At 40.9% G+C, this 27837-nt stretch overlaps 1 protein-coding gene across 1 annotated transcript in view; it reads left to right on the top strand.

The window, feature by feature from the left end:
* The window catches only part of LOC138757941 (diacylglycerol kinase theta), a 161129-nt gene that overhangs the window by 119091 nt on the left and 14201 nt on the right, over positions 1-27837 (top strand). Inside the window, exons 16-21 of the mRNA XM_069926125.1 lie at positions 4566-4717; positions 11125-11273; positions 18424-18605; positions 24610-24710; positions 25434-25580; positions 27411-27522. Of these exons, the coding sequence (XP_069782226.1) occupies positions 4566-4717; positions 11125-11273; positions 18424-18605; positions 24610-24710; positions 25434-25580; positions 27411-27522 (843 nt within the window). The remainder of the gene's footprint in view (positions 1-4565; positions 4718-11124; positions 11274-18423; positions 18606-24609; positions 24711-25433; positions 25581-27410; positions 27523-27837) is intronic.

Raw genomic sequence — 27837 nt, 5'->3', positions numbered from 1 at the left:
TGATCTCAATCAGATATTAAATAAAATAACAGAAAACAATATACCAAAGAATCCAGAGATCTTTCTCCTAAGTAACATAAAAAATAAAGAATTTGGAATTGACTTGGAAGATGCACAAAAAAGATTTGTCAAGATAGCCCTAGCCGTAGCAAAAAAATGTATTATGTCAACCTGGAAATTGGAAGATAATTTGAAAATACAACAATGGTATATAGAAATGAATAAATGTATTCCATTAGAAAAAATAACATATAGTTTAAGAAATAATATTGAAATATTCGAACAAGTATGGGAGCCTTACATTAAATACAATAGCGAAAACCTACCGGGAACAAACATTACCTAAGTTGATGGAAGGAGAAGAAAAGAAAAGAATGGACTCAGTAGAATTTCTGGTGTATTTTTGTTGAATGACAACATTGTCTAACTGAATTAATGCAACCTAGATTGTATACCTAAAATGGATGAGAGGGGGGGGTGGGGGGGGTGGCTTGGGAGGAGGGAGGGGGGAGGGAGAAAAAGTCACTGTAAATGTGTGGAAAAGAAAAAGTGTATATCATGGCTATTGTGATTTATGGTGTGAAAAATAAAAAAGTTAAAAAAAAAAATATAACAAAACTTATTTTGTAAAATTATCAGTGAGAAAATTTAATGTTTTAAATTGAATTTTTTAAATCTAATGACAGATGAGCAGAAGTATTGTTTAACTTAAAATAAAAGCTTGAGAAACATAACAATATGTCTAAATAAATGTTTCAAATTCCAAGGATTCAAACCCCATCTTATCCTCGCTAAATTTGTATTTGATTTTTGAGCTAAAATGTTGCAACATTGTGATTTTTTTTTTCTCTCTGTTCTACCATTTTTTCATTTGTCATCAGCTGCTTTCCCATGAGATGCCTGGTAAGTATTGGTTGCAGAGTAATGAGCTGGATACATCTGCTGTGTCTGCCCTAGACCGTGTGTAGAAAATGTACGTACCTTCTCCTTTACATTTGTCTCAACACAGCAAGCATCTTATCCTCTTTCATTTGTATCAGTTCCATGACCTCACTGTTTGTTTGCCTCACTTCTATAGACTCTGTGTCAATCTCCTGAGTAAATACAGATGCAAAGAAACCATTTACGATTTCCCTGATTTCTTTTGCCTGCATACATAGCAAATCATTCTGATCTTCAAGAGGATCAACTATGTCCCTGACTGACCTTTTGCTCTTAATATTACCTGTGGAATCCCTTAGGATTTTCCTTTAACTTGACTCCCAATCTCGTGTCTTCTTTTGGCCCTCCTAATTTCCTTAACTTTTTTCTTGCATTTTTTTTTAATACTTCTCCAGTACCTGATTTGCTCCTTGTTGCCTATACTACTATACATCTCTTTCTTTTTCTCATCCAGATCCGCAATATCCTATTTGAGAGGACTCTTGGGGACAGAACTTACGAACATTTAGCAAACCATGATCTTCTTAGGGATAGTCAGCATGGCTTTATGAGGAGCAGATTGTCCCTCATGGGCCCAATTGAGTTTTTCGAGAAGATAACGAAAGAAATTAATGATGATAGGGCAGTGTGTGTGACATGTATAGATTCCAATAAGATGTTCCCCCATGGCCACCTCATTCAGGAAGTCATGAGGCATTGGATCCATGGAACCTTGCAGTTGGCATTCTGAATTGACAGCTGCAAAAATAGAGAGTATTTGTAGATAGCATGTATTTTGCCAGGAATTTGGTGACTGATGGGTGGGAGAAGGTGCTCAGAAAGCTGAATGGTCTACAGGTTGATAAGCCACGCAGACAAGATGGATAGCACCTTCAGATTCTGAAAGAAGTAGCGGCGATTGTAGAGGCATTGTTAATGAATAGTAATGAACCTACAGGAATCACAAGATTTAGGTATGGTCCTGGAGGACTAGAAAATCGCAATTGTCACCCTGCTATTCAAAAGGGAGAGAGACAGCAGAAAAGAAATTATAGATCAGTTAGCCTGATGTCAGTCGTTGGGAAGGTGTTGGAGTCGATTGTCAAGGATGACGTTATGGAGAACATGGAGGCACATGATAAGATGGACCAAAGCCAGCATGGTTTCCTGAAGGGAGACTCTTGTTTGACAAACTTATCTGAATTCCTTGAAGAAGTGACAAGCAGACTAGATAAAGGAGATGCAGTGGAAGTCGTGTATTTTGGTTTTTCAGAAGGCCAAGATGCTGCACGGGGGGCTACTTAACAAGATAAGAGCCAATGGTATCACAGGAAGCTTATGAGCATGGATAGAGCATTTGGCTGATTGGCCGGAAGAAGCATCAGAATGCAGGGATCTTATTCTGATCGGTTGTCAGTTGCTAGTGGTGTTTCACAGGGGTCGGCATTGGGGCCATTTCTTTTTTTTTGGCTATTGACGATTTAGATGATGGAATGAATGGCTTTGTGGCCAAGTTTGCAGATGATAATGAAGGTAGTGGAGGAGCAGGTAATGTTGAGGAAACAAGGAAATGGCAGAAGGACTTAAACACTTTAGGAGAATGGGCAGAGAAGTGGCAAATTAAATACAAAATTGGAAAGTGTCCAGTCATGCACTTTGGTACAAAAAGTAAATGGGCAGACAATTTTCTAAATGAGGAGATAAAAACACCCAGATGCAAAAGGATCTGGGAGTCCTTGTCCAGGATAGCCTGAAGGTAAAATTGCAGGTTGAGTCAGCATAGAAGGCGGCAAATGCAGTGCTGACGTTCATTTCAAGAAGAATAAAGTATAAGAGCAGGGATGTGATGTTGAGGCTTTATAAGGCACTGGCGAGATCTTTCAGAGTATTGTGATCAGTTTTGAGCTCTCATTTAAGAATAGATGTGCTGATATTGGAGACGGTTCAGAGGAGGTTCACAAAGTCAGGAATGAAAGGGTTATCATATGAGGAGCGTTTCATAGCTCTTGGCCTTAATTTATTGGAATTTAGGAGAATGAGGGGGGTCTCATTGAAAATTTTCAAATCTTGAAAGGCGTGGGCATAGTAGATGTAGAAAGGTTGTTTCCCTTGGTAGGAGAGTCAAGGACATAACTTAAGGATTAAACAGCATTTTCTTAGAACATGTGTAGTTAATTCTTCAGCCAGGTAGTGGTAAATCTGTGGAATTTGTTGCCACAAGCATTTCTGAAGGCCAGATCATTAGGTATATTTAAGGGGAAGATTGATAGCCAGGGTATCAAAGATTATGGGGAGAAGACTGGGCATGATTAAATGGTGGGGCATATTTTATGGGCTGAATATTTCTGCTCCTATGTTGTATGGTCTTATTCCGTGAGGATATGCTCTGCAATCTCTGATCTTTGATATTTGTAAATGATTTGGATGAAAAAGTGGTTGGATAGTTCAGTATGTTTGCATATGACACAGATTGGAGTTGGATACTGTAAAAGGTTGTTGCAGGTGACAACAGAATGTAGACAGGATGTAGAGTTGGTGGAGAAGTGGCAGATGAAGTTCAATCTGGATAAGTGTGAAGTGATGCACAATGGAAGGTCAAACCTGTGGGCTGAGTTCATGGTATATGGGAGGATTCTTAACCATGGAGGAACAGAGTCATCTTTGTTCAAGTTCATAGATCCCTCAAGGTTTCCGCACAATTGACAGAATGGTTCAGAAGGCATATGTTGTGTTGGCCTTCATTAATAATGACATTGAGTTCAAAAACGGAGAGGTAATATTGCAGATCTATAAAACTCTGTTTAGACCTAATTTGAAGTATTGCATGCAGTTCTAGTTGCCTCATTACAGGAAGGATGTAGAAGCTTTAGAGATCTGTAGAGGAGATTTACCAGGATGTTGCATGGATTAGATATATGTAGACTGTAAGTGATTTTGGATGAAAATGTATTTGGTCTGATTAGTAACTTTGCAGATGACACAAAAATTGGTGGAATTGTGGATAATGAGGAGTTGTCAAAGATTATGGCAGGTATAGATCAGATGCAAATATGGGGAGAGAAATGGGAGATTGTGTTTAATCCAGATTATTGTGAGGTGTTGCATTTTGAGAGGTTAAGTGTGAGGGAAGGATATATAGTAAATGGCAGGAGAATTGATGTACAGAGGGATGTTGGGATGAAAGTTCACTGCTCCCTCAAAGTGGCCGCACCAGTAGACAATGCAATAAGAAGACGTGCTTACCTTCTTCTGTTGAGGCATTGAGAATAAATGTCAACCAGTTATTTGCAGCTGTACTAAACTTTAGTCAAACCACATTAGGAGAATTATGTACTGTTCTGGTCTCCCATTACAGGAGGGTTTTGGAAGGAGTGCAGGAGAGCCTCACAAGGTTATCTGGAATCTGCAGCTGAAGACAGGTCAAGCAGAGTCAGTGGGAGAGAAAGAATGGTCAACCTTTAGTGGCTGTTTTTTTTCCTATTTTACAAATGAGCTCTTCGGTTCAACTTGACCATGCCAACCAAGTTGTCTACCCGAGCGAGCCCCATGAGCCAACATTGGCCTATTATCTCTCAACCTCTATGCGGACTGAGAATTGGTCAATATTTCTGACGCTGTCATCAATAACTTTTTTTTGTTTTCAGGTCTCGCAGCTGCCTCCAGATTCATATCCTCTCCTTTTATTTGTGAATCCAAAAAGTGGGGGATTGAAAGGCCGTGAGCTGCTGTACTGTTTCCGGAAGCTTCTGAATCCTCATCAGGTCTTTGACCTTACAAATGGAGGGCCTTTGTCTGGGTAAAATATCAGTTTGTAACATACTTTTTTCAAACAAGGAATTGTCAGGATTTTCAACTTGGAGTACAAGAATATTTAATTTTAGACATATAGAATGGTAACAGACACATCTGGCCCACGAGCTCGTGCTGTCAAAATACACCAATTAATCTACAACACCTGTACGTTTTGAAAGGTAGGAGAAAACTGGAGCATCTGGAGGAAATCATCAATTTGTCTGGTACAAATTTCTTGCAGACGCTTCCGGATTCGAACCAGGGTCACTGGCGCTGTGATAGCTTTGTGCTAACCATTACGCTAACTGTGCCGCCTTTAAATACAGACATCAGCATAGTAAAGGCCCTTCTAACCCAAGAGCCCATGCTTCCAAAACCCCAATTCATCTACTAATCCAGTAAGTTTTATGAGGGTGGGAGGAAACCCAAGCAGACATGAGAAGAACATACAAACTTCCTACAGACAATGCTGGATTTGAACCGTATCACTGGCATTGTAATAACATTGCGCTAACTGCGCTGCCCAAAATAGGGCTCATCTGGGTTTGTAACCCAGGACCTCTCACACCCAAAGTGAGATTCGTACCCCTAGACCAATGAGCTGATGGAATATTGATTGATCTTGCTTGGAACACCTTATCTACCCACTTGGAGTCCATCTGCTCACTGTGAACCAGAAGTCTACAGATGCAAAATCTGAAGTTAAACACAATGTGCTGGAGGAACTCAGCAGGTTGAGAAACCTCATTGGGGGGGGGGGGGGGAGAGGAATGGTTGACATTTTGCCAGAACCCTTTCTTAAGACCCAAGATGCCAATCTAACTAATCTTATCTGCTTCCACATGGTCCACATCCCTCCATTCACTGTCTGTTCATTGTCTATCCCCGTGACAATTGAATATCACTGTCACACCTGCTTCTACCACCTCCCATGTAGCATAATCCAAGCATCTGCCATTCTCTCTATTTATATTTTAAAAATCCTTTAATGCTATTTTCCTCTCACATTAAACTTATGCCCTTTAGTATCTAACATTTCCATCTGGGAAACATCACATAATTTTATAAATTTCTCTCAGGTCACCCCTCAGGCTCCAAATGCTCCAGAGAAAGCAACCCAAGCTTGTCCAGCTTCTTCTTGTAACTAATGTAGTTGAATCCAGGTAACTTTCTGCACCCTCTCCAAAGCCTCCAAATTCTTTCTGTCATGCGATGACCAAGCACTGCAGCCAATACTCCAAGTATGGCTGAAGTAAAGTTTTACACAGCTGCAACATGACTTTCTTACTTTTGTATTCAAATTAAAGCAAAAATGCTTGATGTCTTTTTCACCACCCCATCTACTTGTCTTGCCACTTGCACCCCCATGATTCCTCTACGTCAATGCTCTTAAAGGTCCTGCTAATTATTGTACACTTTCTCCAGCATTTGATCTCCCAAAATGTGTCACTTCACCCTTGACTGGATAAGACTATAAATGCCATTTTTCTGTCAAATTATAAACTGACCTATATCTTGCTGAATCATTTGACAACCTTCCTCACTCACACATCTCCACCAATTTTCATATTATGTGTAAATTTACTAATTCTTCCCCCCCCCCAACCTATATTATCATTCATGTCAGTAATATATATTATGAAAAATAAAGGTCCTACCACTAATCCTTGAGGAACATCAGTGGTGAAAGACCTCCAGGCACTAAAAAGCCTCTCTGTCATTGCTGTCTGTGTTCAGTGACAAACCCAATTTTTTATCCAATTTATCAACTTGATATATGACAAACTTCAGGATCATCCTTCAGGAGGACTTTGGTCAATTACTTTATTGAAGATCATATAGACATCATCGAATTCCCCACCCTCCAATCACCTCTATCGTTTGTCAGAAAGAGTTCATTGTCATACACAAGTGCAGTGGACATATGCATCAAAATTTTTGTTTGCTGCAGACAAAAACAGGTACAGAAAGAGATAATAAGTATAAAGGATTGAAAGACTAATAAAAAGTTTCAGTTACCATGTCCAAGAAAAAAAAAATGGTGTTTCAGTAGTGCAGACAGGTGTTTTTGTGGTCCCAAAGGTTTATGTTCAAGGCAGTAAGGGGAGGTTCAAGGGCCTGAGAGCTGTTGGATTAAAAACTGTTCTTGAACCTAGAAGTACTGGATATGAGGCTTCTCTATCTTTCTGAATGCAGCATCGAGAAGAGGATATGACCGGGATGGGGGGGGGGGGGGTCCCCTTTATAATGCTGTCTGCCCTCTTATGGCAGCATCTCACATAGCTATTTTCACTGGAGTGGAGGACTGAACCAATGATTGACTTGGCTATGTTTGCTACTTTCTGAAGCTCGTTGGCACCCAAGTTCTGAAACCAGGCTGTAATGCAACCAGTCAGTATATGTTTCACAGTACACCTGTCGAAGTTTCTAAATAATCCAACTTGTAGGAAATGACCTCCCCTGCACAAAGCTGTGCTCACTGTCCCTTACAAATCCTTCCATTTTTAAAAATGTGAGCAAGAATAATAATTTCCCTGACACTAATACAAGGCCCACTGTCCTATGACTTGTTTGTCCCTGTTGCCCTTAAACAAATAAACAGCACTAGCTATTCTCTAGTCTACGGGCACCTCAACCTGAGATCTCTGGTTATGTCCCAACAATCTTCTCCCTTGCTTTCTTCAATAACCAGGGAGAATCTGAACTGTGGACATCACCTTGATATTTTTCAAGCCATCCAACATCTCCTCTTTCTTAATTTCAATATGCCCGAAATATCAACCAAGCTCTCCCTGATATCAAAGCTTTGGCATCTTAGCATTTGCTACACTGCTCTCACTAACCTCCATGAGCTACTCCTTGGTCAATACCAATGCAAAGTACTCATTTAGGACCTAGCCCACTTCCTATGGCTCCACACATAATGCCCTTCCTTTGTCCTCGAGGAGATCTACTTTCCCCTAGCTACCCTAATAAACATGCAAAATGCCTCAGGATTTTCCTTCAACCTACCTGTCAAGGATATTTCATACCACTTTTAGCAATCCTAATTTCTTATTGAAGTTCTTTCCTACTACCTTTAGATTTCTCAAAGTACTTGTCTGATCTCAGCTTGCTAAACCTTATATCTGAATCCTTGTTTTTGTCTAAACTTGCAATATTTCTTGTCACACAAGGTTCCTGCATTTAAATTTAATTTTTAAAAACTTTACAGCACAATAGCAGCCAATTCTGACGACTTAACCCGTGCCGTCCAATTATATCCAATTAACCTACATCTGTGGGAGGAAATTAGAACACCCAGAGAAAACTCACGCAGACACAGGAAGAATGTACAAACTCCTGACAGATAGTGATGGATTCGAGCCCAGATCACAGGTGCTGTAATAACGTTACACTAACCGTGCTGCCCATAGCTTGCTATCTGTATCCTTGATCCTCACTGGAATATACTTGTCCTGAACTCTCTCTCTGCACTCCCAATAAGCTCCCAAATAAATCAATTTTTTAAGTCCATATGAAAATTTCCACCAAACAATGTTGACAACCAGCATTTCCAGCACTGTGATTTGTACACGTGATGACACAGTAATCTGCAGCACACAAGATTTTCATTGCATAACCTGACTTTGAACCATAGAACACTGCAGCACAGAAACCGGCATTACTGTCCATCTAGTCTGTGCAAAATTATTTATTCCACCTAGTCCAAGGACATGCACCCCATCCATGTACCTATCTACATTGCTCGATCTCACAGTTATATGTCAAAATTGAACCCACATCTACCACCTTGGCTGGCAGCTCGTTCCACACTTCCATCACCCTCGAAATGAAAAAGTTCCCCTGAGTGTTCCACTTAAACATTTCATGTTTTACTCTTATCCCACAATCTCTACTTCTTATCTCACCCAACCTCAGTGGAACAGGCTTGTTTGCATTTACCGTATACTCTTTATAATTCATAGCCGTATCAAATCTCCTCTCATTCTCCTATGCTCCAGGGGATAAGGTCATAACCTATTCAACCTTTCCTGATAACTCAGCAACCCTGCTTAGGGCACTACAATTTCTTCATAAGCCTCCCTAAAGGTCCAGGGAATATCTTGTCAGGCCCTGGGATTTATTTTCCTCCAATCAGCAATCACCTCCTCCTCTGCAATCTGTACAGGGTCTATGTCATGACTGCTGTTTTGCCTCACTTCTGTGAATTCAGTGTTTGTCTTTTAAGAAAATACAGATGCAAACATCCCATTTAAGATCTCTCCCATCTCTTGGCTCCATATGTAGCTGACCACTCTGATCTTCAAGAGGACTACTTTTGCCATTTGGCTTCATTTTACTTTTAATATACCGGCATATAAGTCAACCCCCTAAAAATGTAGGTTTTGAGCAATACTCGCTGTATAAGATTACCCCAAGTCTGGCACTTCACTCTGACCAGTGGAGTGATGCTACTAGGCACATTTAATATACTAATTCACAATGTTTTAAAAGAAAATTACCCAGTAAAGCTTTAAATTTTATTAGCATATTTTAAAATAAACCACTGTGGGCTCCATTAACAGGCTATTTAAAGCCTGTACAGAGCTAGACTGGACGGATGGACCCCGTTGAGGAGCACTGAGGCTTCACTATTAAGGTTTGGATTTTTAAATTTGGCATGTGGGAGCGCTGAGACTTCACTGTTTAGGTTCATATTTTATACTTGCCACAGGAGAGTGCTGAGACTTTGCTGTTAAGGTTCAGATTTTATACTTGACATATAAGATGACCCCTGGTTTCGGGGTGACATTTTTAAGGGCCATCTTGTGCACTGGCCCCTAGGAATATCAGATGCTGTTGATTTCTGTGAGGGGCGCTGGACACAGTGGCAACTCTCTGTCTGCCTTTCTGTAGACAAAAGTTAAAGAATTCCATGTCTGTTACATTCTAAATGTAGTATTACGTGACAATAATAGAATCTTTAACTTTGATTGGCATGTACGGTATATGTGGAAGACCTTGGGATTTTCCTCCACCTTGTCTGCATAGCTACCTCATGCCTTTTTAGCCCTCCTGATTTCCTCCTTTCGTGTTTTCTTGCATTTCTTTTATTCAAGTACCTTGTTTGTTCCATGCTGCCTATACCTGTTTTGCATCTCTTCCTCCTCCTCCTTCTTAACCATGGCCTCAATATTTCTCGAAAACCAAGTTTCCTTATACCTGTCACTCTTCCATTTAAATCTGACAGGAACATACAACTCACAAAATTTCCCCTTTGAAGTCCTCCCACGCACATCTTTGCCAGAAAGCAGCCCCTCCCAATCCACATTTGCTCAATCCTTTCAAATTACATCAAAATGACCCTTTCTACAATTTAAGGTGTCAACCTGAGGACCAGACTTAACCCTTTCCACAATATACAGTGGGAATTTCAACAACATAATCAAGTTCAGACATGGATTATTTGCACCCTTTTGAGTTTTTTTTAGGACACACTGGACTCTCTATAAATCTCCATAAATCCATGAGTAATTTTTTTTTATTCTTCGGTTATGATCTCTTATTCCAAAGGGCTCTGCAAGTAGTATGGAGTGAGCCGAATATCAGTTTAGAAATTGCTTAATTTTTTTATAAGAGAGCAGTGTAAGCCTGCATGGAACTGTGGCAACGCCACCTCTGCAGATGCTAGTATCTGGAGCAAAAAAAAGTGCCGGAAGAACTCACCAAGTTGAGCAGCATTAGTGGAGGGAAAGGATGGCTGATGTGTCAGGATGAGTCTGCATCCTGCAGTTGTGCTTTGCTGCATTGAATTCTCTATTATATTGTGAATTCCAAACTGCCACCAGTGGAACAAGAAACAAGATGAAACTATAACAAGTTTTTCATTTCACTATCCTCAAATGAACTTAAACCTATTCCCTTCAAGTAAATTCTGCCTTGTGCCTATCCATTTTTAAACTTGAGACCATGCTGATTTTTCTTGAGACATATAGACTCTTTCCCCTGAGGGCAGGGGAGGTTGGAACAAGAGGGCATAAGTTAAGGGTAAAGGGGCAAAACTTTAGGTGAAATATTAAAGGATGCTTTTTCACTCAGAGAGTGGTGGCAGAATGGAATGATCTTCCAAAAGAGATAGTTGCGGCAGGGTCCCTTCTGTTATTTAAGAGAAGGTTGGTTGTGTACGTGGATGTGAGGGGTTGGAGGGTTATGGATGGAGAGCAGGAGGGGGAAGCTAGTGGAGTTGTTCAAGTGAACTGGCGTGGACTTGAAGGGCCGACATGGCCTGTTTCCACGCCGTAAACAGTTATATGGTGGTTATATGTTACACACCTGCCGATTCTGCCCCTTTGAATTTTAAAATGCTGATGAAATAAGATGCTATATTATTGATAAGCTGCTGACATTCATAAATTTCTTTGTCTCTAGGCTGCATACATTCCGACATGTTCCCTATTTCCGAATACTGGTTTGCGGGGGTGATGGGACAGTTGGTTGGGTTCTGGGTGTGCTGGAAGAGATTCGATGGAAGCTGACCTGCCCAGAACCACCTGTTGCTGTGTTACCCCTCGGAACAGGTGAGGCAGTTGGTAGGAGTGAGTGGAGGAGAAGGAGGAAGTGTTTTGCCTCCCTGGTGAAGGATGTCTCTGAGCAGGCATGGGGCATGTTGAAAGGTGAAGCTACATTGGTTCTAATGACATGGGTAGAAAGTGGTGTTGCAAATTCAGCTTCAGGAGTTAGCTTAAAAGGCAGGACCTGTGGGGTTGTAATTTCAGAAAACTCCCCCTTCCACATAGATATGAGGTTAAAATTAGGAGGATAGTACAGTTAAATATGTGGAAAGAGAGCTAGTGTTTTGGTTCATATCAGTGGAATCACTTCTGGCGTAGATAGGACTTGTATAAGAATGAGGACAATATATTTGCAGAGAGGCTTGCTCGTTACTCAAGAGGGCAGATTTGGCAGACAAATGGGAAGAATAGCAGTGCAAGAAGAAGAGAGGAAGATGCAGAGGATAAATTAAGCAAATTCAGTGGTCAGAGCAGGCAGAGAACATGGGAGGATTGCCAGCCTCAACTGCATTTACTATAATGCAAGGAGCCTGACACCCAAGTCAGATGAGAGTGTGGAACAGCCCTTGAATGATGAGATGGTGGCAATCATGGAAGCATAGCTGAGAGAATGGCAGGACTGGCAATTTAATGTACCCAGAATTAACTTTGCAGATATGTCTTTTAAAAGTTGCAGTTACCTCCACTGTGACCACTTCCTGTGGCAGCTCATTCAAGATCATGTTTATTGTCACATATGCAGATGCAGTGATGGAGGTAGTTTTGTGAGCAATCTAGCTGGCGATTTCATTCACAGTATAAAAATGTAGAGTTACAGAAAGAAATCAGTTGGTATGGAGCAAAGACATCCTAACTTTACTAGTGTGAGGTTCACTCAGGATAACAGTAAGAAAGAAACTGTATTTGAACCTGATGGTGTGTGATATCACACTGATGAACCTTCTTCCTGATGAGAGGTGGGTAAAGAGAACGAGGCTGGGGTGGGATGTCTTTTAAAATGATGGCTTCTTTTCCAAAGTAGTGGGGGGTATAGATGAAGGGGAGGGTATATGTGTGATGGCTCAATCCACTCTCAGAACCCTCTAGAGTTTCTTGCAGTCTTGGGCCAAATGTTCTGGGAAGGGTGAAAGATAAATATCCTTGGATATCAAAGGATAATGAAGATTTCATCAGGAGAAAAAGGAAGTGTGGGCAACTGGGATCGAGGGAGGAATCTGAAGTGTATTGGAGTGAACAAGAAAGAAATTAGGAGGGCAGAAAGGGGGCTGTGGAATGTCCTTGGACAGGGAAGATCAAGGAAAATCCCAAGACTAAAGGAATACACTGTGTGGTACCAGGAGATGTGGGCAAGGACTGAAATGAATACACCTCAGCTATATTCACCAAGGAGAAGGACAGGATGGTAGCAAGTTCACGGAGAGGTTTGTTCATTAATTTGCAGCAAGTCCATGTTAAGAAAGGTGTTTAATATCGAAGGACATATGAGTGTTGATAAACCTTAAGGCAAATAAGATTTATCTCAATGGAAAGTGAGGCAACATAGCTGGGGTCCTGATCACAATTGTTGCATCTTTGTAGCCACAGGGGAGGTACCAAAAGACTGAATGTAGTTTCTTTATTAGAACAGTGGAGATGAGCCAGATAACTGGAGGGCAGCGAGCCTTACTTCAGTTGTATGGAATAATTATTAAAGAAAATAAATGTACATTTGGAAATGCAGAGGCTGTTGGCTTTGTATGTGAGAAATTTGATTGAGTATTTTGAGGAGATGATTAAGTTTACTGAAGCAAGGACAATGGACAACATCTATTTGAATATGAGTAAGGCATTTGACATATTTTCCATGGTAGGCTGGTTCAGAAGATAAGGGAATTGAGAACTAAAAAGAGCTTGCTGATTAGTTCCAAAATTGTCTAGGTGTTAGGAAGCAGAGGGTAGAGCTGGAAGAATGCTTTTCTCTGGAATTTGGTGAAATATGGAACATCATAGGGATCATTGCTGGGACCCATGTTGTTATAACATTTGGATCAGTACATTTGGGGATGACAGAATTGTGAGATCAGGGACGGGCATTTGATATCAAGGTCAAGGTGTTAGCTCTTTTGAAGAACATTAAGATTGATGTTGTGGGATTTGTCCCAGGTTATTGAGAGAGGCAAGACAAGAGTTTGACAGAGATCTTTGTATTCCCTTTAGCCAGAGACAAGGTCCCAGAAGAGCTATTGTTGTTCCTTTGTTTAAGAAGCCAATATGGACAAACCAGGAAATTGAAAGCCATTGGGCGTTACATCAATGGTAGGATAATTATTGGAGAATATTCTTATTGCTAGGATCTACTCAAATTTGGAGAAGCATGGACATATTAGGGATACCATGGCTTTTTGCAGGGAAGTCATACCTTACAAATGATTGAGTTTTTGAGGAGGTGACCAACGTGATTTTTGCTAGGGTAGTAGATGTTGGAGATGTGGACTTTACTGAAACATTCAATATTGTAGGCTGATCCAGAAGATTAAAATAATTGGGTTCAAAGCAAAGTGATGGATTGGATTCAAATATAGCTTGGCTATTGAAGACAGAGTAATGGATGAGGAATTCTGACTGAAGGTCTGTGATCAGTTATGTTCCATGGTGATCAGGGCTTGGACCTTTGTTGTTTGTGATTTTGAATGAAAATATAGGTATGCTGATTAGTAAGTCTGTAAATGACATGAACATTTATGGTGTTGAGGACATCAAGAAAGGTTATCAAAGGATACAGCAGGATATATATTAGCTGAAAATAATGACAGTGAAATGTCAGATGGAGTTTAATCCAGACAAGTGTGGGGTGTTGCTCTTTGAGAGGGCAAATATAAGGAGAACATTACAGAATGTGGCAAGACATTGGCAGCATTGATGTGCAGAGGGATGTTGGGGTGGAAGTCCATAGCTCCCTGAAAGTGGTAGCGCAGTTAGACAGTGAAGTTACAATTCATTCATGCATCAGACTTCCTTCCTTAAAGGACATTATAGAGTGATGAGCTGAACAATATGGGAACAGACTCTTTTGTCCAACTTGTCCACGCTGACCACGTTGTAAACCCAAGTTAGTTCTATTTCCCTGCATTTGGTCATCCAAACCAATTCCATTTGCCCACAGTAGATTCATAAATTTCTATGCTTTGCTTCAAGTGTCTGCCTAAATGTCTCCTAATGTAGTGAATGTATCTTATTCTACCTCCTCCTCTGGTACTAAGATCCACATATCCAACACTTCCTGTGTTTAAAAAAAACTTTCTCCTTAAAAGCCCTTTAAATCTCCATCCTCTAACTCGGTTCTCAACCTTTTTATTTCCTCATACTCCTCCAAACTTTTCCAATACATGTGCCTGTCTAAATATCTTTTAAATGTTCCAATTTTACACACCTCTACCACTTCCTTTGGCAGATTGTTCCACAGAGATTTGCTTTCAATTGGGAAATCTAGGTGAAAAGTTGGGAACTCCTTTTGCACTGCATAAAACTGGTCAGGCCACATTTGGAGTATTGTGTGCAGCTTTGTCATCATCTTTCAGGAAGGATGTGGAGGTTTTGGAGAGGGTGTGGAAGAGGTTCACCGGATTGTGGCCTGATTTAGAAAGTACAAACCGTTAGGAGAGGTCGGAAACTTGCATTATTTCTCTGGAACTTCAGAGGCTGAAGGGTGACTTGATAAGCATTTATAAAATTATGAGATAGTCTTTTTTCTAAGATAGATATGCTACATACTGGAGAGCAAAGGTTCAAGGTCAAAGGGGTGTAACATGAAAGTTTGCAGATGCTGTAAACTTAAGACTTATACAGTTAATGAATTTGTGGTAAAAACACAAATTCTGAAGGAACTCAGCAGATCTTGCAGTATCTGTTTTGAGCCTGAGCCCTTCTACAATGTTTGGGTAAAATCAGGCAGCGTCTGAACAAAAGAAATAGCAGGCAGTGGACTACAGACTAACTAACAAAAAGTAATGGAGAAGAGAAAGGAGGAAGGAAAGGTGAGAATTGATGAGGGAGGGGTGGGTGACTTTGTGAATGCAGAACTGAGGTAAAAGAGACAGGGAGAAAAGGGAGAGATGGAGCCAGAAAAGGAGATGTGGGGTGGGGGACTGGATTTGCTGATGGAAACTGGAGAAGTCAATGTTAATGCCATTCTATTGGAGGCATACATTTTTTAAATAGAGTGGTTGGTGCATTAAAAGTGCTACTGGGGAAGTGGTGCAGATATGAAAGTAATATTGAAGAGGCATTTAGATAGACACCTGAACAGAGAGGGAACATAAGGATAGGACCATGTATGGTTTAAATAGGCATCGTAGACATTGTAGTGTTCTGGGTTCCGCTGTTCTATGATTGATTCTTTTGCCATTAGTGAGGAAGGTATCTAAAGCTACAGCATGATAAAGATCACATATGGAATGTCGGCAGGTGGAATTTAGTTGAGATAAATGTGGAGTGATGTTTTTAGGGAAGTCAGATAAGGATAGGACATATACAGTTAATGGTAGGGCATGAAGTAATGTTAATAGGCAGAGAGATCCAAGGGTTCAAGTTCCTATTTCTGGAAACACGGATAGTAGAGTGGTGAATAGGGCATGCATGCTTTTATAGGTGTTTTTTTAATATAAAGGACTTGGCTGGAGTGTTGTGTGAAATTCTGGTCAACGTACTTGCTTAAAGAGGTTACAGAGAAAGCTCACGAGAATGTTGCCTGATTGGAGGATTTTATGTATGAGGAGAGAATGCAAAGGATGGGCTTGTTTTCCCTGGAGTGGAGTACAGTGAAGGTGACCTGATAAAAGTGTACAAGATTATATGAGGTATAGGTAAGATTGATGTGAGAATTGTTTTACCAGGGGTATCAAAAGTGAGAAAATGTATGTTTAAGTTGTCTAACTTAAGACAACCTATTTCTTTCCACTCACATACCACCTTAAGCAATCCCTTACTCATCAGAGAGCACCAATAACATAGGGATTACTTAAAGTGGCAAGTGAATGGAAATAAAAAAGTTGAGAACCGAGTTAGAGGATGGAGATTTAAAGGGCTTTTAAGGAGATAGTTTTTTTTTTAAACACAGGAAGTGTTGGATATGTGGATCTCAGTGCCAGAGGAGGAGGTAGAATAAGATACATTCACTACATTAGGAGACATTTAGGCAGACACTTGAGGCAAAGCATAGAAATTTATGAATCTACTGTGGGCAAATGGAATTGGTTTGGATGACCAAAAAGGACGGCATGGGTATGGTGGGCCAACGCCCTGTTTCTGTGATGTACAGCTCTCTCTCTGACTCTGCCTGCAGTTAGGCCACAGTTCTGGTGACCACACTACAGGAAGGATGTGAAAACACTTAAAAGTGCAAAAGAGATTGTAGTATGTGATGTCAAGGCTAGAAAATGTTTGTACTGATGATAGATTTGCTGAACTATGTTAATTTTCCTCTGGAAAAAATTGCCCTGATCAGATATATGGTGAAATCTGGAACATAGTCCCTGAACCAGGGACATTCACAACATTTGGGACATGTTCAACAAAGGATGAGAGGCAACTTAAGGGAGCATACAAGGTTATGAGAGCCATAGATAAGGTGGACAGTCAGCACCCTTTTCCCAGAGCAACTATAGCAAATACAAGAGGATATCTGTTTGTGAGTGAAGTAAGTTTAAAGGAGATGTCTGAGCTAGGTTTTTTTTTTACAGAGTGGTGGGTGTCTGGAATGCTTTGCTAGGGGTGGTGGTGGAAGCTGGTACAATAGGGACTTTTAAAAATCTTAGGTGGGCTCATGGATGTAGGAAAAATGGAGGTTGTGAGGGAGGGAAGAGTTAGGTTGGTGGTGAAGTAGGTGTTGTAAGTCGGTACAACATCGTGGGGCATAGGGCCCATGCTGTACTATTCTAAGTATTTTTATAAGAATTTGAAACCAGTGGCAAAAAAGGCTATGAGAGAAGGTAACTTGGAATTGTATTTAACCAATTTGATGGAAGTTTTTTGATGACGCAGCAAATACTGGTTGATATGGTGTATGTAAACTTTCAGAAGATTTATCAGCAAAGTTGAAGCACATAGCATTTTAGGAAGATTTAAAGCATGGAATTGGCTGAATAACAAGCAGCAGTGCATTGAATGGAATGTTTCTTTAACAAACTGTAGGAAAGTGCATGGTGATATAGTGTCGGGACAGAGCATTTTTAAAATCTATGTTAATGTTCAGAACTTAGGTGTTCAACCCTCAGTTTCTACATTTACACATGATATAAAACTCACCTGTATCTATCTGAAGATAATAGGTGATAGGTTGCAGGATGAAATACACAAAAATACTGGAAGAACTCAGCAGGTCTTGCAGTGTCCATCACTGATAAAGATAGATAATCAATGTTTCAGGCCTAGTATACCTTGAAGAAGGGCTCGAGGCGAAATGTTGGTAATATATCTTTACCTCCTATGAACGTTGCGAGATCTGCTGTGTTCCTCCAGCATCTCCATGTTTGTATTACAGTCACATTGACTGCAGACTTTCGTGTTTCACTGCAGCAGGATATATTCAGAGTGATGGAATAGGGGGGCTGTGTGGCCTGCTGAAATATGAGATGTGTTTCCGTAGGAGGAATGAGAAGTAATATATTCTAAAAAGGTTCAGGAGCAGAAGAACAGATGTGCAAGCTACTGTAAATCAAGAAGCAGGTGAACAGATGATAAAAGGCAAGAGGAGTATAAAAGCAGAGATGTGCTAATCCTTGAAGGGGGATCATTTCTGGTTATCAAATTATTGGAATGATGTGAGGGCATAAGATAGGATCCAGAAAAGATTTCTGAGATTGGCTCATAGGATGAGGGTCTATAGTTACCAGGATAGAGGCTGGGTCTATTTTCTTTCAGAAAGAGAAGATTGAGAGGAGATTTGTTGGATGTTTTAAAATAATGAATGGATATTGAGAAGATTTTTCCTTTGATGGAATAGTTGAGGACCAGTTGAGACTGAGAAGAGGAATTGGAAATAATTTGGGTGAATTTTCAAGCTGTTTGTGTACATCATTGTATGTCTATTGAAGCTCGTACAAAATCAGTGATTAAAAAGTAAGCCATTATGATTTTGTAGAAATTTTCTACAATGCTCTTTCAACCTTCTTTTCAAAAGGCAATGACCTGGCAAGAGTGTTGCGCTGGGGACCTGGGTATACCAGTGAGGATCCTTTCTCTATTCTGGTGGCAGTTGATGAGGCAGAAGAGGTTCTTATGGATCGTTGGACAATTCTTCTTGATGGCCATCAGCTTACTGATAGCACAGAAGATGGTGCCCCTGATCTGGAACCACCAAAGGTATTTGTAACAAAAAAATCATTTGAAGAGAAGCTTGTGTATGTCCACATTGTATACTCAAAATTAGAACCATATACCACATCAATTAGCCCTTTGGCCCATCTACTTTGTGCTGAAATGTTCCTAGTCCCAATAACCTGGACCATAACCCTCCATACCCCTCCCATCTGTGTACATTCAAAATTGAGCCCGCATTCATCACTTCAGCTGGCAGCTCATTCACACTCTCTCCATTCTCTGCATTAAGAAGTCCCCCCAAGTGTTTCCATTTTTTTCCTTTCGTCCTTAACTCGTGTCCTCTAGTTCTTGTCTCATCCAATCTCAAGTGAAAAAAGCCTCCTTGCATTTACTTCATGCCCCTCATAATTTTGTATACCTGATCAAATTTCCCCTCTTCTACCCTCCAGGGAATGAAGTCTTAACCTGTTTAACATTTCCCTGCAACAGTTGCTCAAGTTCTGGCAACATCCTTATAAATCTTCCCTGCACTCTTTGAATCTTAATGATGTTTCTCCTGTAGTTAGATGTCCAAAACTGTACACAATACTCCAAATTTGGCCTCGCGTCTTGTGCAACTTTACCATAACATCCCAACTCCTATACTCAGTACTTTGGTATATGAAGTCTAATATGCCAAAAGCTCTCTTTTAGGGTATCTCAATTCCCAGATCCTTGTGTTCTACTGCACTCTTCAGTGCCCTACCATTTACTGTATGATAGGGCATAGAGATCAGAAGTAAGAAAGGCGCATTCATTCTGATAGGATGATACTTTAAAAATTTTAACTTTTTAAATGTATTTACAACACAGTAGAAGCCGATTCTGGCCATTTAAACCTGTGTCGCCCAAATTAACCTATAATCCTGTACGTTTTGGAGGTTGGGAGCTGCTGGGGAAAACCCACACAGGAGAGCGTACAGACAGTGCTGGATTTGAACCCCAGTAGTTGGTGCTGCAATAATGTTGCGCTAACCGCTACACTAATGGTGTCGCTCAAGCCAATTTCAAAATCTCAAGTTTGATTGCATTCTCATAATTCTTTTCTTTGGCTTGGCTTCGCGGACGAAGATTTATGGAGGGGGTAAATGTCCACGTCAGCTGCAGGCTCGTTTGTGACTGACAAGTCCGATGCGGGACAGGCAGACACGGTTGCAGCGGTTGCAAGGGAAAATTGGTTGGTTGGGGTTGGGTTTTTCCTCCTTTGCCTTTTGTCAGTGAGGTGGGCTCTGCGGTCTTCTTCAAAGGAGGTTGCTGCCCGCCAAACTGTGAGGCGCCAAGATGCACGGTTTGAGGCGATATCAGCCCACTGGCGGTGGTCAATGTGGCAGGCACCAAGAGATTTCTTTAGGCAGTCCTTGTAATTATGTGTTCATGAAGCTCCTTGATGCATGGTTTTTAGGAAGAGCATTCATATAATGTCATCTTGACTTTAAACAGCTTGGAGTTTATCTGTAAGGCCATTGCATTCCTACCATTTCAGTGGGTAAGTGCAGAAAGCTCTATTTTTTACAAATTTGCTGACAATATGATAGTAGTGGGCATTATAAAAAGGGGGTGATGATACCTTGGCTGAATCGCATACATACAACATCCTGTCACTCAAAGTCACCAAAACCAAGGAGTTGATTTTCGGAAGGGAAAACTAGAGGTGTATGATCCAGTGATCATTGGGGGATCAGAGGTGGAGAGGGTGAGCAAATGTAAATTCCTGGGAGTCACTATCTCGGAGGACCTTTCCTGGACCCAACATACTAATGACATCATGGAGGAATTATATTGATCGGTAGCACTCACACAAACAGTGATAAAGTGTATTAAAGGGTGGTGTTGAAGCATATCAGCTCCTATCTGAGGGATGGGATCCATTTCAATTTGCAACAGGTCTACGGCAGATGCCATCTCACTGGCTTTACACAAATCCCTGAAATACCTGGACAGCAAAGATGCATTCATCAGGATGCTCTTTATCGGTGACAGTTTGGCACTTAACATCTCAAAGCTGATCAGCAAACTCCATGACCTGGGACTCAACACCCCACTGTGTAATTGGATAATGGATTCCTTCACCTCCAGTCCACAATCAGTGAGGATTGTTAACATCTCCACAATCTCCATCAGTGCTGGAGCACCACAGGGCTGTGTTCTTAGCCCCCTGCTCTACTCAGTTTACACCTATGACTGAGTGGCTCAGTATGACAGTAACACCATCTACAAATTTGCTGACAATACCACAGTAGTGAGTTGTATAAAAAAAAAGGTGATGAATCAGCATACTTGGCTGGCTGGTGCACTAACAACCATCTTGCACACAAGACACCAAAACTAAGGAGCTGATTGTTGACTTCAGGAAGGGAAAACTAGGGGTGGACAATCCAGTGATCATTGGGGGATCAGAGGTGGAGAAGGTGAACAAATTTAAGTTCTTAGGAGTTACTATCTCAGAGAGTCTTTCCTGGACCCAACACTCAAATGGCATCATAATAAAACACATCATCACCTCTACATCCTCAGGCGTTTGTGGAGGTTTGGTATGACACCAGAAACCTTGGTAAATTCTACAGATGTGTGGTGGAAAATATACTGACTGGCTGCAGCACAGTCTCATACTCCTGAGCAGAAAGCCCTCCAAAAGGTAGTGGACACAGCCCAGGACATCACAGGCAAAACCCTCCCCACCTTCAAGAAAATCTATGGGGAACGCTGCTGTTGGAGAGCAGCAGGATTCACACCATTCAGTACACTCTCTGTTCTCACTGCTACTGTCAGGAAAGAAGTATAGGTGCCACAAGACAAGCACCACCAGGTTCAGGAACAGCTGTTACCCCTCCACCATCAGACTCCTCAACAACATACTCAATCGGGACTCAATTAAGGGCTCTTACTTCTGCACTTTATTGATTTTTTTTATTCTCGCTGAATTGCACAGTCAGTTTGTGTACATTTCTTTATTAGTTTGCATGTATATGTTGTGTACAGTTTATTTTTGCGCATTACCAGTAAGCAGTAATTCTGCCTGGCCCACAGGAAAGATAATCTCAGGTGGTTTGTGATATCATCTATATACTCTGACAATAAAATTGAACTTGAAGAAAAAAGCAGTGGTCCGCAGGGATTGATGTTGGAACATGGATGAAAAAGTAGCTGTGTGGATTAGTAAGTGTGCGCATGATGCAAAGATTAGTGGAGTTGAGGGCAGTGTTGAAGACTATGAAAGATTACAACCGACATCAATTAGTTACAGATATAGACAGAAAAAAATGGTCCCCACTCCCCAGGGGCCCGGGCCGGCCCCTCCCTGCTCCTCGCACAGCTATTGTTTGCCAGCCTGTATTATAGAGTCATAGAATCAATGTGGAAACTGCCTACTCAGCCCAAGTCATCCACACCAACCAGAGAGCATGCTTCATATTCTTCCCAATGTTTCCGTATACAGGTAGTCCCCGACTTACGACCATAAAGGGGACCAAAGAATCAATCGTATCTTGGAATGGACACAAGTTGGAATTTTGCCTGCAAAATTTTAAAGCAAACCTAAAGTTTCTTTTCATTGTACATTTGACGATAACAACTTAAAGCTTCCTGAATTTGTTGATCAACCTTGGCGAATCTTTCCACATTCTGGTCCATGCTTACATTGTTAGTTGGCGTTCTAAGGTCCTGGAGTTCGGCCCAACCATCTTGATTCCTGTGCGAGTCTTTGGTTAGTGCATGCGCGAGAATTAAGCGCCCTGACGATACTGAAATTGCATCCTTAAATCTCACGCATGTGCCAACCAAACTTCAATACACAAACCCACCGCGCATGCACCTACCGAAGACTCTACGTTTGCACAGGAATCAAGATGGCCGTCCCCAGCCCCGGGACTCCAGGATTGTGTGTGTGTGTGTGTGTATTATTTTTAATTGGTTGTACGTCCAGATGGCCATAAGTCAGGAACTATCTATTTCTTTTTTACCAGTAACCTTCTTCCAAAAGATACCTGCTGCCAAATATTGCTATTTCTGTTGAAAACACATTGTTGAAAAACACAGTTTACTTGGTGTAGGCAATAAAAAAAGGTCAGTTTTGATATTTTACCTGTGAACTCTACGTGGCCTTCGCATCTGCAACAGACAAAATTTCAGAGGTTATCTGTTTGGAACGGATGAGAGAACAAGTTCTAATGGTCCATTTAGGTGTTGGAGGAGAATGACCTAAACGTTTGACTTGGTATGAGTTGAATCTCTAGATTCAAGATTATTTTTTTGTCATGTCATAAAACAGATGTAATGTTTAAGTGAAATTGCATTTAGTCTGCTGTAAGGCAGACGAAGATTCAGCATCAACAGAAAGTGCCTGCAGTCCTTACAGTCAGAGAAGGAGAACAAAATGAGAGTCCCTTTAGAGTCACTTAGTGTCTGGATTTGCCTCCAGTGCTTGCTCAACCTCTGCAACCACACAGCCTTCAGTCCAAACCATTGGCAACCTAAGCTCATGATCCATACCTTTAACACGATCAAGAAGCTTTCAGCGCCCCAGGCTCTCCCACCCTCGGCACCTTCTCGCATCTCTGATAGCTGGTACCCCTTCTGTTAGTTTTGAGCCAGTCTCCAGCAGTCCACAGCTTGATGGGAGGCCTTTTTCCGCAAATTGCCAGCAGCGTGCATGGGTTCCTTGTCTCAAGATGGTAACCAATCAATCAGTGCAACATCCTGGGACAACCAACTGTATTTATTGACATAATGTTAAATCAGGGAGGCAGGTTAATTTAATTTTGTAATTTTGCTTGTAGGCAACATAATTTCTCAAGTTTTTTGACTTCAAACATCCTTGACTTCCTCATTGGAAGACCACAGCCGGTACGAATTGGAAATGTATCCTCCTCACTGACAATCAACACAGGCACATCTCATGAATGAGTGCTTAGCCCACTGCTCTGCTCATTATGACCCATATCTGTGTGGCTTTGCTTAATTTAAATGCCATTTACAAATTTGCCAATTATACAACAGTCGTCAGCAGAATCACAGACTTCAGTGAGGTAGTGTACAGGGGGTAGATAGATTAGCTAATTTAGTGTGATTCAACAAACCAATAACAAACTTACACTTAAACATTTAAAAACCAAGGAGATGATTGTGGACTTCAGAAAGGGGAAATCAGGAGAACACAAAGCAATCCTCATTGAAGGGTTGCTCAGCCTCAATTTCATATCTCTGAGTATCTGTCCTGGGGCTCCATGTCATTGCAATCATGAAGAAGGCTTGCCAGCGGCTATACTTGGTGAGTAGTTTGAAGAGATTTGGTATGTCACCAAAGGCGCTTGCAAATTTCTTTAGGTGTACTGTGGAGACCATTCTGACTGGTTTTCATCACTGTCTGGTATGGAAATGCCCACACACGGGACAGGAAAAAAAAGCTGTAGAGTTATGATCACGGCCAGCAGGCAATAGTCTCCACTCCATCGAGGACATCTACAAGAGGCAATGTCTGAAGAAAGTAGCTCCCATCCTCAAAGATTCACCACCCTGATCCTCAAGGATTCACTCTGCTACCATCAGGAAGGATGTACAGGAGCCTTAGAATGAACACCTAGAGGCACAAAAACAGCTTCCCCCCCTCTGCGAACAGATTTTTGAATTGACAATGAACCACAGCCACTGATTCACTTTCTTTTATTTTTCCCCTGATCTATTTATTCTTAAATATAATTTTATAGCGATATTTGCACTGTAATCCTGCCACAAAATGATGAATTTCATGACACGTTCATGATAATAAATTCAAATTCTGAAGTTGTGATTGTTTCCAATTGTCAATTTCAAAGTCACCTTGAAAAATGTAACTGAATCAACATAGAAATATAGAGCCGAATAGATTAATTTATTCAATTTAACTCTGATCCAAACAATGAAGAAACAATTGACTGGTTCACTGAGCTTTCATCTAGTGGATGAAATTTAGGGTTGAAGGTGGTGGGGTTCGACTGTCTTTAACTGCAGCATCATGTTTTACTGTTGGCAGATTGTTCAAATGAACAACTATTGTGGAATTGGAATAGATGCAGAACTCAGCCTTGACTTCCATCAAGCAAGGGAAGAAGACCCAGACAAGTTCAGCAGTAGGTTAGTTATCCACTAATTTACAAGTTTTCCTCGGGCAGAATTTTTGTGATGAATCAGCATGCATTGAAAAGCAGCAAAAGGTCAGTGTCAAGGCATGTTTAGTGCCCTGGCCAGTTTAGTCTACAAGTTTAGAAGAGTAAAATGTGAAAGACACAATGAGAAGGAGCTTATTGGGCTGATCGGAGTGTATAACAGAAATAGTGTCTTCCATTACAGGTGCTATACTCTGGTTAATTTTAAGATCATTTGCATTGGGCAGCACGGTTGGTGTAGCAGTTGGCACGCTGCTGATATAGCACCAGCTAATGGAGTTCAACGCTGTAAGGATTCCTATAGTTTGCATGGGTTTGCTCTGGTTTCCTCCCACCCTTCAAAACATATGGGGGTGTAGGTCAATTGGGTGTAATTTAGTGGCACGGACTCGTGGCCGAAAGGGCCTGTTATCCTGCAATATGTCTAAATTTAAACCTAAATAATTTTCCATTATTAAAGTGTACCTTTTATGTGAGAAGATTATGGGTTCAACCTACTTGAAATTCTTGACCATAAAATCTAGGTTAATGTTTCCAGTGCACTACTTAGTGCTGCATGACTGGAAGCAGTGCTGCGAGCACCTCGACATCAGCTGTGAGGAAGCTCTGCGGTGCCAGAATGACTGCACTAAGGGCGATGGCAGATTTCTGTTGCTGTGAATATTGTATATATTTTTATTTTTCACTTCAGGTTTCATAACAAAGGAGTGTATGTAAAAGTTGGGTTGCAGAAGCTTAGCCACACACGGAGTCTACACAAGGATTTAAAGCTTCAGGTGGATGACAGGGAAGTGGAACTTCCAAATATTGAAGGACTCATCTTTCTTAACATTCCTAGGTAACCATTTGGAAATATATCTGATTCATCTTGTTTCTCTATTGTGCTTCACTCCATCCATCTCTAAAGAAAAGACATTGAAGTTAGATTTGCACTTCCCAATTTATTTGATTTTTAAGTATTTTGGTAATGGCCAATATTCTCATAGCATCTCTGGAAACATCTAATGTGTCTGATTGTGTGCAGCTAAATATTGAAGGTGTTTTTATTTTCACGATAAACAGTATTCCTTAGCCACATATGTCATCCCCCTCTCTCTGGTCAATTGGGAGGCTAAATCAAATTGAACCACATTCTCAGCATCCCAGCAGGGCTTGTACTGAATTTCCAATCCTTGCAATCTTCAATGCAGCCTGTGTTCAACTCTGTCACTGTCTCTGTCTCAGTTCATCTTCAAATGTGGCAGCTCTGGCCAGCTCTCAGCTCCAATCCCCATAAAGTCCAACACTTTGCTGCATATACTCACGCTGAATCCATGTCTCCCTGAAAGTGGCAATACAATTGGGTAGGGTGGTGAAAAAGATATATGGTATGTTTGCTTTCATCAGTCAGACACTGAAAGTAGAAGTTGGGAAACTATTTATAAAATTTTAGTTGGCCACATTTGGAATTTTATGTACAATCCTGTTCATGTTCTCGAGCTCCCATTTAGCTTGGCCATATCTTCTGCAGCCTCTTCAGATTCTCCACTGTACTCTCAGTTCTTTTCTGATGCTAGAATAAAATATTTCACATATTTCACTCAGGAGTTTGCAGAGCTTTCTTATGATACCAGAAACCCTGGCAAACTTCTACAGATGTTCAGTTGAAAATGTGCTGATTGACTGCCATACCCTGAGCATACAGCCCTCCAAAAAGTAGTGGACAGACCCCAGGACATCATAGTCAAAACCCTCCTCATCATCAAGAACATCTACAGGGAACATTGCCATTGGAGAGCAGCAGCAATCATAAAGGATCCACACCAGCACACATTCAGTTCTCGCTGCTACCATCAGGAAAGAGGTACAGGTGCCACAAGACTTACACCACCAGATTCAGTTACAGCTGCTACCCCTCCTCCATTAGACTCCTCAACAACAAACTCAATCAGGGACTCATTTATGGGCTCTTGTGCACTTTATTGATTTTTTTGTATTGCACAGTCAGTATGTTTACATTTGCTATCTGTTTACAGTTCTTTATTGGTTTACATGTATGGATTGGCCAACACAAGGATAATGTTCGCCCAATGTTTCTGTGCAGAACATGATACTGAAACCAAACTAAAACTGCTACTTGCAATTGATGGATATCCCTCCATCCTTTTCATGTTCATGTCTGTCTAGAAACATCTTAAACCCAACTATTGATCGCTTCCACACTACTCCTTCAGCCCGTTCCAGGCATCCACTACTCTGTGTAAAATATTTTCCCCACACATCTCCCTTAAACTCCCTCCCTTCACCTTAAACACATGCCCTTTCATGACACTTTTTCCCTGGAGGAATTATTCTGACTGTCCACCCTATCAATGCCCCTCACGATTTGTATAACCTTTACCAGATCTCTCCTCAGCCTCCAACACTACAGAGAAACAACTCTAGTTTGTCAAACGTCTCATTCCTTCTAAATGAGGCAACTGTTCTTTATCCTGGTGAATTAAGTCCACAGCTAACATCTTCCATACCAAAATGTTTGATAGATGGGACTAAATTGAATGTTTTTGCCAAACCATAATCTCTGTTATTTGAATGCACTTTGTAGAATGAATTAATATTGTTTACAACAGAAACTTGTAGAGTGGTATTTTATTTCATTAGTTGGTTAACAAGATGTTTATTTTCACAGCTGGGGATCTGGAGCAGATCTGTGGGGAACGGAGAGTGATGGCCGATTTGACAAACCCCTATTTGATGATGGGATGCTGGAAGTAGTTGGCGTCACTGGTGTAGTTCATATGGTAAACACAAATGTCAAGGACTTGTGTAGAAATTATAACGTTGAATGGCGTTGGGTTGTCACAGGATGAAAAGTCAGATTTATTTACATAACCATTGGAAGTAGTCAAATTGAAAACTCTAAATTTCAAAATTTCCTTCCTTTGATCTCTAATCACTGCTCTTATTCCATCTATAAGTCTGCTGATGACCCCACCGTCGTAGGCCCAACCTCAAACAACTGATGCAACTGGACATTTCTTCAAGTTCTTTGATTCTATGAGATTCCTGACCACTGATATTAGGTTCACTTGAATGTACTCACCAAGCTTTTCCCT

This window comes from Narcine bancroftii, chromosome 3 (assembly GCF_036971445.1).
Source record: "Narcine bancroftii isolate sNarBan1 chromosome 3, sNarBan1.hap1, whole genome shotgun sequence".
Taxonomy (NCBI): domain Eukaryota; kingdom Metazoa; phylum Chordata; class Chondrichthyes; order Torpediniformes; family Narcinidae; genus Narcine; species Narcine bancroftii.
This window is presented reverse-complemented; position numbering and strand designations above follow the sequence as displayed.